Source organism: Archocentrus centrarchus, chromosome 19, assembly GCF_007364275.1.
Source record: "Archocentrus centrarchus isolate MPI-CPG fArcCen1 chromosome 19, fArcCen1, whole genome shotgun sequence".
Taxonomy (NCBI): domain Eukaryota; kingdom Metazoa; phylum Chordata; class Actinopteri; order Cichliformes; family Cichlidae; genus Archocentrus; species Archocentrus centrarchus.
In genome coordinates this window covers 22,128,650-22,141,722 of record NC_044364.1, presented here as the reverse complement: position 1 = coordinate 22,141,722, position 13,073 = coordinate 22,128,650, and the positions used below count along the sequence as shown (strand labels likewise).

Sequence of the window (13,073 nt, the reverse complement as noted above, 5' to 3'; positions counted from 1 at the left end):
TGGATTACGTCTGGAGGAGTGTTGGAGTGTCTGTTCTGTGTGGTGGAGTAGAACCAAATTCGGATGACTGGATTTCTGAGAGGTAACCAGAAAACTGTAAGGTCTGTCAGCAAATAGTTACGACAGCTTGAACCTAAACAATTGCAGTATTTGGAATTTGGCTCCCAGATGGCCTTGAATGGCTGTCTATCTAAATCGTATCCTGGAGATGTTCTGTAAACAGATGCTCTTCACCCCCGCCCCGTGTTGTGACCTGTATGAACTGGTATCCTGGCAACCAAGGCTGACTGTACCATCTTATCATGAACTGCTGATCTGGAAGCTGTGTGGCCATCACAGTATCCTGCTCGTCTCCGCTGGCAGCCCCTCCCCTACCCACCCTAGTGCTCTCCAGGCTTTAAATGTGCTGCTGCTTTGCTGAGGTGTTTTTTTGGAACCTTGTAAGGTGTTCATAATGAACACAGTACGAGATGATTTTTTTTAACCTATGCCAGTGTATCTCTTTCTGTTTTCCAGCTAAAGGTAGCACCGGTAAAACGGCTGCATGACCGCAGACACCTGTCTCCCCTGTTTGTGTTTGTATTTCTTGGATGGGTGTTCTGTTAACTGCAATATCCCCATTGTGGGACTAATAAAGGTATTTGTATTCGTATTCATTAGTCAAAGCATTCTGGGAGTTGTAGTTACAACATTCATTTTCAATTCAGTTCAATAAAATTGAATTGAACTGAACTGAATTGAAAACTTAGAGCATCATTTTCCCTCAAATAGAAGTAAGATAAAAAAAATAATCATAGGATATTTTCATGTTGCATCTAATTTTTAATTAGTAGATCATGGGTGGTGATGATGGGGATCTATAAACTGTGGAACCAAGGGTTTAAACAGTTAAAAATGAATTACAGGAAAAAAGCTTAATCTTATTAGAAAAATATAAAAGTGTCTGCGTGATACAGTCCACTTTAGCTTCCAATCACATAAAAAAGCTGCTCAGTTTCCTGTCAGAGATGGTGAACAGAAACAAGAGAAACTGATGAGGAGATTAAAAAAACACAAAAAAACCCACAAAAAAAACAAGATAGGAAACTGCAGCTCATTTAAGTCACGTTTCTGTGGAAATGCTGCACTGGCTCTGTAAAATCCAGTCATCCATGGACTGAGAAATTTCCTGTATACAGACATGCAAACAGTCCCTCGTCCTCCTACAGAAGAACAACACAGACACAGACTCACTGCAAACATTTTCAGGGCTTTTAAAGTCTTAAAAAAACTTTTTAACCAGCAGGGTCCAGTGATCTCTCAGGCATCTGCACTGTTAGCCAGTATACCCATTCTGTAGACCTTCCATACACAGGAGCGTGGCAGGAAATATGAACTGCTAAAACTGAAAAGTGGTAAAGGTTTGGTTGGTTTAGTTGAGGTTTGAGTTAAATTAGGTATTTCAATAATGTTAGAATATCTTTGCCATCATGGTTACAATAATAAACCAACAGTTAAAAAAAAAAACCCAAGAAAACACTGAAGATTTAAAACAAGAAACAAACTGCTGTTTCCTGTTTGCCACCATCCATCCACCCTGACCTCTGCTCTCTTCTGAACTTCTGGTTCTGCAGCTACATCACCTGTTTCTCTGTGTTCCATCACAATGATATGGCCACTGGAGGGCGCTGTCACAATAAACTGCAAATGTTGCTTGTAGTGTGCTGCTACACAAGCAATGCATGAGCTTGTTTTTCTGCAAGGACCACCAGGCACTGGTGGCTCTTAACTAGCCACAGTTGGGATGGTGAATTCAGTTAGTAGCTTAGCTGCTAGCTACTTTTGAGCTGGTTATTTTCAGTCTGAAAGACCGGCTAACGTCCTACACTGATGTTGCAGATCTTGCAGCTGGGGTCTTTCTTGGCATTGGCGGTGGACAGGCTCATGAGCTGGTGCCCGCTGATCTGTGACACCATGCCCAGCCTCAGATCCACTGGCTCCGTGTAGATCACCTCCAGGATGACATCCTGAGCATGATGGAAAGACAGCGAGCCGTCCTCCTTCTCAGTGCAGGTCAAGAAGCAGTTGCTGGACCTATCCAGGGCTGGCAGCCTCCCTTTACAGAAGGCATCTCCTTTGGAGCCATCAGGAGCTACGACCAGGATTACGTAGTGGTACGACGTGTACATGCAGTAGAAATCCCCAAAGTAAATGTTGGTGGTCTTGTTGAAGAGGACATCTGCTTGGATCTGTAAAGAAACAAAGCAGAAGTTATGGAGAGCATGTAGCATCAGCAGAATCACTTTAGTTAGGTACCACAATCCAGTAAAAGAAAATCTGTGGATTTGAGAACATTCTTTGGGGGTTCATTTAAATTTGAACAGCTGATTTTTTTTTTCCTGTTTGGGTGCAGCAAAAGCAAAGCTTTGCAAAGCCTGCAGAAAAGCCAGCAAACAAAAGACAAATGATGCTTACCATTTTAATGTGAGGAAAAACTATATTCAGTCCAGATAAGCAGAAGAAAATAGATGGATGGAACACACTGTATCAGTGGGGTTTAATTAAGTTTTAAACTGAACAAAATATTGAACACAACATTTAGAAAGCTCACTCGGGGAAAAAAAAAACAACTTTGTGTAGTTCTTTTCTTTTTGATTGTCACAAATTTAAATCAGATTGGCTTTGTGTCTTTTAAACAGCACCATTTGGGGCTTTAACATCTTTATTTTTCAAAATTTAACTTGAATATTTTTCAAAAGTAGCCAAGTTAGGGGGGGCACAAAAGTTTACAGGAATTTGCAGCTTCCTTTTTCTATTAAAATGCAGGATAAGAGCTGATATAAAATGGTTACACCAGCTTTGACTGCAACATTAATTCAGAACATAATAATGATGATAACAGTGGAGGGAAACAAAATGGTTGCTGCACCAACAAAGCCTTCTCTTTTGCACTTTATTTCCATCTCTTGTTTCTGCTGTTGTCGTCTTAGATTTTATCCACATCTTCTGCCTGAAAGGTGTTCAGAACTGCTCAGTATCTGTCCTGGAGTCTGTACTTTTTCCTCTGAAAAAGGAGTGAGGATGGCTTCTACTTAAGGAACATGCACAAAGATGTGAAGTACCCTTCAACAACTTCTTCTAGTGAATTCCCTTTAGTGGAAAACAGCCTTTTATGACATGTTAAAGGGAAAATCACCCAAGTGTCATCACTTGGTCTAAACAGTACCTGGAAGCGATATGGTCCGTACGGGGAGTCCTGGGGAGGTTTTCCTGTGTTGAACTCTGTGTTGCAACTGAAGAAGATCCCCTCCAGTTTGCCGCTGATGGGGGACCCGTGGCTGCCGCTGTTGTCTTTCACTGAGGGCAGCATGAGGCAGGACTGAGCATCTCTGGAACGATAAGAGGGGCTGTTCACAGCACACACTGGGTTAAAACACAGCTGGACAGAGGACAGATGGCGGACAGCAGCCCTGGAGGGTTTTGGTGAAGCCATTGAGCAGGACACACCTGTCTTGTTGGAAGTATTCCCTCTGCTGGTTTCTGTAGAAGACGGTGAATGGCAGCATCCTGCCAGCTATTGCCTCTGCTTTCTGCAGCAGCTGGTTCAGGTGGATGGAGGAGTAATCTGCAGACACACAGACTCAAACGTTAATTTATAACATGCTAACAGGAAAATTAAGCCTCTATTTAGTTGGTGTAGAGAATTCTTTGGGTTAAGACGGTAAAGATGAGTTATTTTAGTCTTTAGTCTTTAGTCTTTAAGGACATTGCAAAGGAATTTTAAAGTTATGGTTCAATTTTGAATAAAGTTTAGAGGTCAACAAAAACCTCTGATAATAAATTAGTTCAAAAGCAGGCCTCGGGATCACTGCAGAGCCCTCAAACTGATCCAAACTCTTAGAGAAAACTGAGGCTGTGTGAGAGCATGAGCAGCGAGGAGAGGTGGAGTTTTGGACCTGGAGGTGTGTCAGGCGAGGCTTCAGTCTAACCTGCGGTGCAGAATTCAATGATCTCACTCCATCGAGAAACGGCGTATTCGCCATCTGGCTGTTTGGTGGCTGTCTGAACAGCGACGGTGTACTCTGTGCGAGGACTCAGGAACCAGTGACCCCTCACTGTCATCGGCAGGGGAACCGCCTTCGCCACCAGTTTGGTCGGCACATCCTGAAAAACAAAGAGGCCTCAGCTTTCACTGGTCTGCTTTGTTTGCTATGTATCAGCCAGTCAGGGTCCCCAGGATCATTTCTGCATACGCACCTTATGTTTGAACTTGTTGGAGCTCATGTTCTCTTTTTTGTTGAGGTCGATGAAGTAGTGCGTGATCCTTTCTCGGCCTCTGCTGTCCATGTCCCAGCTGATCTTGAATGAATCACATGTGATGTTGGTGATCCGGATCTGCTGAGGAACCGGGAGGTCGTCCACATCCCCGATGCCGCTGTCTGCAGACTCTGCGCCTGCACAAATAGTCACTGTTTAAACCGACTGAAACTTACACAAAAAATGACACAAAGTCTCTACTCTGTGAGACTTTCATCAAACTGTGGCATTAAGTTAGAAACCTACAGTTAATTTTCCCAGCATTTTATCACTGATAGAAACCCAAAAGTACCTTTCCATGTCATGTTTATTGGATGTATAAATACTGAAGCGCTGGTTAGACGAGTGAATCAGTTGTGCAAAGGGGTGGAGAAAGTTGGTGGCAAGAGTAGCAAGGTTGAGTACTTTTTAAATATTGCATTTTTTTATGCATATTGGCCCTCTGCCTTTTGAAAAAAAAAGAGTGAAGATCTGTTTGCAGATTTGAAAGGATAGAAAAAAAACACTGATATGTTTGCCTCCTGATTGAGTCTGAGCAGTCACTGGGTGGCCTAACCTGATTCATCATTTTTCTTTTTTTTTTTTTTCTACAGGCTCCTCTTATTAGTGTGTTTCTTTTTATTTATGTATTAATTTCTGTTATTGTTCACATAAGTGTATGTATGTATGACACTGCCAGAACTGACAGGCAGGAAGAAAAAAAACATGAAAGAAGAAAGAAAAAGGGGGAGAAAATAGGGAAAAAATATAAGGACAAGAGGACAGAGCACAAGTGCAAAAACACAACAGTTCACCACCAGCAGGAGAATTTTCCTGTTTAACCCTCATATACTGTTTGGGTGAAATGTGACGTGTTTTGAAATTTGACAGCAGCAAAAATACCCTGTAATAAATTTGAAATTTGATGACTTTTCCTAAACAGACCTAAAATCTTTTAAGCATAATGTTGTGCAGGTGCTACAAATTTTTGTACAATGAGGTTTCTATCCCAGAGAGACATGCTATGTTTTCATATTTGGTAAAACAGGAGATGATATTAGATGATGTTTTCCTCTCAAAGAGAATTTTGGAGAACCTAAAACATTCTGTCTCCCTGCTCTGAAACATTAATGATTAATCATCCATTAATCATTTTATATATATTTATACATTCTAAATGCTGTGAAAGCATAACATGTGAACAGTATGTAAGGGTTAAACTAGATTAAGGCTAAAAGTTTGGGGAGTGGCCTCTTTGACTGACAGGTGGATGGCAACACAGGTAGCTGCTAGCTCTCTACTAGGCTTCACCTCAACTAACTGGACCTCTGGTCCAACTGGACCCCTGAACTGGACCTCTGGACCTTGTTTGTGCTGTTGGAGCCTTTTGGAGTATTTTTAATGCAATTATCTGACCAATAATATGGCTACTGTGCTCTTCATTGGACTAACAGACCGTCCAAGAAGGCTGAGCTCCAGCTTTGCTGAGTGAGATTTTAGGATCTTAATCAAAAGTTTATTTGGCAGGTATCTGTATCTGTACAATGCTCTCATGGATGCAACTTACTGACCAAGCTGGTTGGTATTCATTGATAACTTCACTCCACCATCTCGATCAAATGCAGTCACTTCAAGCTTCAAAAAGCCATCATGGCAGCAGAGAAAACACTAAGATTGGAGCTTGAAAACAGAGTCCAGAAACCAGTGAGTGATGCTCTGTGGCTGTACTGGGCCATTGTGAGGAAGAGGAAGCTGAGCCAGAAGGTGAAACTTTTACCAGTGAATCTACATTTCAGGCCTCACCAACAGTCGTGATCTCTGGGTAATGATTGAAAGAATGAAACCACAGATACATGTGGCCGAATATTGAAGCTTAAAGTGTGTTACATGCTGAGCTGCTGATCAAAGATTAAAAAGACCAACAGTTCAGTGTTTGTGTGTGTGTGTGTGTGTGTGTGTGTGTGTGTGTGTGTGTGTGTGTGTGTGTGTGTGTGTGTGTGTGTGTGTGTGTGTGTGTGTGTTGAGGGGGGGCACTCATGATGTAAGAAGATTATGTCAGAGTCACAGCGAGGGATTAACCCATTAAAGGTCACAGTACTGTGAAATCACATCCAGCTCCAGATTCACACCACACATCAGAGCTTTGACATAAAGCCGAGGGAGAAACACCAAAACTGCAGACTGAGGCTCTTTAGGTTCGTTAGCATTAAGGCTCTGTGACCCACATCAGCACCCACAGACACCACAGAGCATCCACCAAACTGAAACATCTCCCTGGCTACAGAAAAAGAGAACTGCTGACTTTTTATTGTGTTAAGGAGCTCAAAACCTAATCCAAAGGAGAGAGTTTACACATCCTGCTCTGATGAAATGGATCATTCCTTCACTTTTCCGATAAGTGCAAAATCATAAAGCTCTACACTTTCAAAGTTTTAGATTGACTGTTAAACCCTTAACATTTTTATCAGTTGAAACCCATAATTTTATACTCATACTAAGACACTTTAATGTTCAAAAACCAGTATCTTCAATATTTCTTCTAATTCTCTTGCACTGATATTGATTTTGTTTGATAAGTAGTTTGGTCATGTGTAACACACTGCCACACATATTTATAAGCACTCCAAAGATACTGATATTTTTCCCTAAGGAGATTATTCTCATTTTTAGTTTAAAGTGTACATATTTTCTACACATGCACAATCTGCTGCACTTTCTCTGGCTGCGACGGCTCAGTTTGCTGCATCCCAGAGGATGTCACTTAGTTCTATGTGTCAGGACAAAATATGCAATTCATTTACCAAACATGTTTCAAATTCATCCAGAAACAATCAGGCACTTGCATCTAACAAGCGCTAGTTCAGGACATCAGCCAGTAATTTAGAAAGATACTCCATCAGGTATGACAGTATTTTAATTACTAATTAGGTTAATGCCAGAAATCACAGTGATGAGTCAGTCAGGTGTGAACATAAAACACTGATTTTCAGATTTGATGTGACTCACAGTCTCTGAGGACATCACCATCATCTCTAACATCTCACAGCTAAGTAAAGGTCAGAAATCAGACGAAAGACTTCAGAAACTGGCTGCCTAAACCAGGACTGATTACAGGACCCGTTTCAGGCTGATTTCATGTGAAGGCAGTGGTGTCAGTCTGCTCTGTATCTGTTTACCCGGCTTTGTCTCTGTCTCTTCCTCTGCATTCATTGCTCTGTCTTTTCATCCCTCCTTCCCTCCCTTCTTGTATTCTGCATCTTTTTAGCCTCAGTGGACAAAAGGTCTCAGTCAGCGGAGACGCTAAGAGCTCGCAGGCTGAACAAGGAGCCTGTTGAAGAGGCAAGGACAGCTCAGACTGCAGCCCCACAGATAAAAACTCTCCATCAGAGGAGTCCAAACTTTACACAGCAGGGGCCACATGGAGAGAACAGAAGTCTACAGTCCTGGGGTTAAAGGTCGCTCCTGCCTGGCTGAGTGAAGGCAAACGAGTTGATCCTAAGTGCAGGACTCATCAGTTTTTGTCCTTAGAGGGATTCACAGAGAATTTTAGCACCATGTCTGCAGACACTTCCAGATTGGGTGTATTTACTTGACCACCCTCTTCCCAACATGCACACCAGCCAGTGCTCACAAAGGTTCATTCATTTACTCCCAGTAAAACTCTGCAACGAATCAGAATGACTGATAACTCCTGCTTCTTTTGGTCTCTAACATTAAAATGTGAAACAAGACCTGCAGTGTCAGATGCTTCTTGATTTTAGTAAAGCCAGCTTTCACACGTGATGTAGCTGCCCATACCCTGCCTGATTACACATCACCTCTTTCAAACACACGCAACATGGGCACACGATGAACCACCTCAGCTGGCTCCTTTTGCTGTCCAACTCAAATTTATACTCTAAAAAGGAAAATGCTACAAATACAGTAGCATTGACAGTGACTGTGACAAAAGGTCACAGAAATACCAAATGGTAAATGGACTTGTTCTTATATAGCGCTTTTCTACTATGAGCACTCAAAGCGTTCTACCAGTGAACACATCTTTCATTCAGTAAGCTGTCAGTGCACCTGATCTTGTTTCTGAAGAGGACCCTAAGTGATGAAATAATCACAGCAGACAGGAGCCGAACTCTAAGCTCAGAGGACAGAAGGAGGCTTAGATGTTACTGTGATGAAGCTGACGTGCCAGTACGCTCTGTACGTGAAGGAGAGCTTTCAAGTAGGATTTTAGTTTGATGGACAAATAAAAAAAGTGCATGTAATCTGAGAGTGACTGCAATTTAATACAACCTGCAGAGCGAGATAAGTTTTGATTTTAAGCTCAATTCACTGAAAACTTCCATTAGGAATACTGTAAAACCTAACAGTATATCTTAATAAAAGAACTAAGTTCATTTAACTTAAACTGCTGAAAAAGTCAGAGCCTCTCATTCCCATAAAATAAATAGAATTAAAAATGAACTGTTGTTCTTACTCAGTTGTTTTGAGTACACTTAAATGTGTTGAGTATTTTAAGTTGTGGTACTATATTTCCAGTTAGCTCCACTGACTCATTTACTTGGAGTTTACCTTATATCATTACAAAAAATGTAAACAACACTTCATCTTTCATCTTTCAGTTGTTGTTTCTATTTCAGTTTTTAAATAATCACATACCAAATATGTATGCAGATAATGGTTAACGATCTCCCAAAGTGTAAAGATTTGATGTTGGTCATATCAAAAAGATAGAATAAGTAATTAAATCAGTAACTGCTAAATAAGTTGATTCACAGAAAATTCGCTGTTGTAACAAATAATGTTAGTATAAGTACGTTTGTGGATTTAAAAAAAAAGAGGCACTCATGAGCGCCTGGGCGGCTCAGTGGAAGAGCAGGTGACCATGCATGCCACGTGGCAGTTCGCATCCCATCCTGCATGTCTTCCCTGTCTCTCTTCACCGCTGACTGTCAAATAATGAGTATAATGAGTATTTTTTCATGCTTTGCATGCTTTCGTGCTTTTTCAAGTGTTTGAGTTAATGAACTTAAATGATTCAAGGCAATCGGTTTCCTCAAATAATTTGAATTGAACTAACTCATCGGGTTTTACAGTGAAGAGCTGCAGTTTGAACTCCACACCAGCAGGTCATTGTCTGCTCTTAACGCACCAGAAAATGTTTGCTTTTGTTAATCAGCTGAGAAAAGAGTGGAAAAGCAGAAAGTGTTCCTGCCGGTCCTCCTTCCTCCCTCCTCCTCCTCCTCCTCATCCCTCCATCCTGCCACTGAATGGAGGAGGTGAAGCGTCTATTCATTGCTGCTGGGAAGGTAATTAGCCACAGTGGTCTGCAGATCCACCAGACTGAAGCTGATGCTGCCAAAGTTTAGTACACAGAGGAAGCAAACTGTTCTCTCTTTAGAAGCTGAGAAACCTTCTCACCTGTCCCACTGTGCACCTTCAGTGTTTACTGAAGACTGTCGTCAAGCACACATCCAAGCTTTTAATTGGCTCAGTCCAGTGTTCTCTGTCATTTTGAGTCTCTGTTTGGTCCCACCAGGTACATGTCTCAGTATAGACAGTAGTGTCAGATATTTAAGGCCATGTTTTTCACAACTTTCTGTTTTTTGTTAAGCAGACTTTTGGCCCCATCCTTGTATATCTTGGCGATTGGTAATATTTCTGCCAGCTTTCTGGTGCTGATTTATTTATTTATTTTTTATAATTCTGTGGAAATACAAGAAACCTGGATCATCAGCACCACTCTGGTTGAAATTAATTCTCTTTAATACTCCCAGCATGCTTACTGCAGCAGCCCGGCTTTAAAGACTTCCTGCCTGAGGACTTTCTGTAGGTGCTGCAGCTTCATTCTGCTCTGCTGAGCACATTTACATCCACATTCAAATCAAAGCCAAACAGCCAACTCTGTCAGCAGGTCTCACAAATCACCTGCATTTACATAAGATCACCAAAGGTCACATGACTCTTCTCATATTAGAGAGTTAGAATTTGAAATACCAAAAGATGCTTTGCTGTTGCTGTTATTATTATTGTTCTCTCACAGTAATGCAGTGAAACAGTACTGAGGTCTGTGATGGTGACAGTGTGTCACTGCAGGTAGCCTGTGTAACAGTGATACAGGAAGTCCAGATTAAACTCAGAGGCCTAAACTAAACAGAGAGGATTTAATCTGAAATGCTGTTACATACATATACAAACCAGTGTTTAGCTCAAAAATTAATCTATCTATCTATCTATCTATCTATCTATCTATCTATCTATCTATCTATCTATCTATCTGTCTATCTATCTATCTATCTATCTATCTATCTATCTATCTATCTATCTATCTATCTATCTATCTATCTATCTATCTATCTATCTATCTATCTATCTATCTATCTATCTATCCATCCATCCATCCATCCATCCATCCATCCATCCATCTGGGCGGCATCTTAACTGGGGCTGTGTTACACCTGTGGACATGATGTAACTGGGACTGATGACCCTGGCCAGGTCATCAGTCCATCACAACACTAACGCAGACAGACAGACAACTACACCCATTAACCTGACATGCACGTACTTGGACTGTGGGAGGAAGCTGAAATACCCAGCGAGAAACCACACTTTCATCTCCATATGAATCTTAATGAATTCAAAAAAATACTGCTAACTCCTGGTCACAAAATGTGGCCCACACAAATGCAGAAATATCAGCTTTCTGAAAATAAAGTGAATTTATTGCAGTTATGCTGGACTGTGCAGGTGTTCTTAATAAAGTGCTCTTTGAGTTGAAATAACTCAGTTTTCGGCGTGAGTTATTAACTGAGTCCATCAGTTAATAACTTAATAACCTGTCTGAGGGTAACCGTTAATGCTTTGGTCTTTGTGCTGTAACCAGCAGATCTGAACAAGGACGTGATTGGTCAGAAGGACTCTGACAGCAAGTGGAAACCAGGAAACTGCGTGTCTGCAGACTCTGAATATGCAGTTATCTGTTTATAGAGATTATAAAGCATTAATACTGATTTTCTCAGTCCCATTATCCCACTCTGAATTGTTGGATTAAATAAAATATGCCACAGAACAGGCTGCACATTCACACACAGAGTTCATGGCATTCATCACTTTTCTACTCAAAGTCTTCCAGACCTTCCTGATTTCCCTTTGTTTGAAGTAAAAGTTGAGTTTTGGTTTCAAGTTGTTTGAAGCAGAAATAAGTGAGGAAATATTTGAACTGAGGAGAGGAACGAGCCGAGTCCCTTCATCACTTTAAGGCCTTTGTTTCAGAGCTGTGCTCGAGAAACCTTTCTTCTTCTTCATTTGAGTTTTTTTTTGTCTGACATGTGAAAGCAGCTGCTTGTGATTCATCAGAACAACAGGAGCAGCAGAGCGGCTTGTTTTCCTCCTTGCTCCAGTTCCCACGAATGATGTTCCTGCTTCCATCCACTATCTTTGAACTGTGGAGTCTGAAAATACAAACGAGGAGCTGCACTGATCAAAATAAACCATCAGTTAACCATCAGTTAACACGAAAAAGATCACCTGTGGACATGATGGAATCAGAAAAACCATCAGCAGCATAAAAGGCAGCATTTGACCAGCTGTTTGACCAGCAGCAGCAGCTGGATGCTCCTGCTGTTACTGATTCAGCTGTGAGCAGGATTACAGATCAGGAACATCCTGATGGATCTTTACTTTTGCTGGAGAGGACGTTTCATTTGTTTGCTACTTTCTGATTGGGCACATCAGTAAAGGCTCCACTAGCTAGGACACCTCTGAAGTCTGAGACCAGCTGGTGGTTCATAAGACCTGAGGACAGACCTCAGAGCCGCTCACCATCTGAGCTGATTGACAACAGTTTATATTCATGTGCACTCAGTCATTTTGAATCGTTGGAGTCTAAAATCAGGCAACATTCAAACTAATCCACCAATCAGAATGCAACATGAAACCTCTGACATCAGATTTAAAGTAGAGTTTAAGAAAAGAAACACTGAATTAAAGAAAGTTAACCTCACCCTAACCTCAAACCCTGGTTTCTCTCTGTAGCGGAGTGCTCTACCATCTGGGGACTTGTTGAGTCCTCACAGCATGAGGAAAGTGAGTGGACGCACACTGACCTTGGCGGTCACCCAGCTGCAGACTCTTGAGCTCCACGCTGGGACTCCGAGGCTCTGTCATGTTTACTCCAAGGAGAACAAAGAAAGACTGAAGCACAGAGAGAGACGGCAGCAGCACAGGACAACAGAGCGAAGGTGAAAATGAGCCGTTCAGCAGTCAAGCAGCTTCAGTCTCCCTGCAGCTCACTCCACCCCTCTCTCTCTCTCTCTCTGTCTCTCGCTCTCATTCAGTGACATCACGGGGTGATCAAGGAGGGAGAGAGAAAGTCATACATTTATTGCTGTTTACTATATATGTGAACTTATCTAAGTTCTTTGCACGCACTTAATGCATCAATTTTTTAACGCTGCTCTCAGAGTCCTGCAAACGTTTCACTTGCACTGAATCATCTCAGACTCTTCAGTAAATCTCACACAAGTGTGCAGCATACAGAGGTGTTCAGGAATATCTTCACTCTGTGTTTCTGTGTGTGTGTGTGTGTGTGTGTGTGCTTATGCCATTTGGCATTGTCTGCAAAAATCGTCATGTGTCATTTGAACTGTATTAGCATATCTGAGATATTTGGCCTTATTACAAATAAGATGTCTTCAGACATGGGGCACATAATGCTGCTGCTCCATCCATCCATCCATCCATCCTCTTCCGCTGATCCAGGGTCAGGTTGCGGGGGCAGCAGCCTAAGCAGAGAAGCC

General features: G+C 41.7%; 1 protein-coding gene across 1 annotated transcript; it reads right to left on the bottom strand.

The window, feature by feature from the left end:
• Window positions 1-838: 838 nt before the first annotated feature.
• Window positions 839-12,504, bottom strand: LOC115798301 (phytanoyl-CoA hydroxylase-interacting protein-like). The gene is made up of 6 exons (XM_030755109.1): window positions 12,381-12,504; window positions 4,237-4,433; window positions 3,969-4,143; window positions 3,487-3,604; window positions 3,206-3,386; window positions 839-2,228 (listed from the first exon to the last, which is right to left on the bottom strand). Exons 1-6 carry the CDS (start codon window positions 12,439-12,441, stop codon window positions 1,854-1,856), a joined length of 1,107 nt encoding a protein of 368 aa, XP_030610969.1. The 5' UTR covers window positions 12,442-12,504; the 3' UTR covers window positions 839-1,853.
• Window positions 12,505-13,073: the final 569 nt, after the last annotated feature.

Coding starts and splice junctions, on each gene's coding strand:
- LOC115798301 (XM_030755109.1), bottom strand. CDS start 12,441: ATGACAGAGCCTCGGAGTCCCAGCGTGGAGCTCAAGAGTCTGCAGCTG. Junction 4,434..12,380: donor GCAGCTGGGTGACCGCCAAG/GTCAGTGTGCGT, acceptor CTATTTGTGCAG/GCGCAGAGTCTGCAGACAGC. Junction 4,144..4,236: donor CCAACAAGTTCAAACATAAG/GTGCGTATGCAG, acceptor TTTGTTTTTCAG/GATGTGCCGACCAAACTGGT.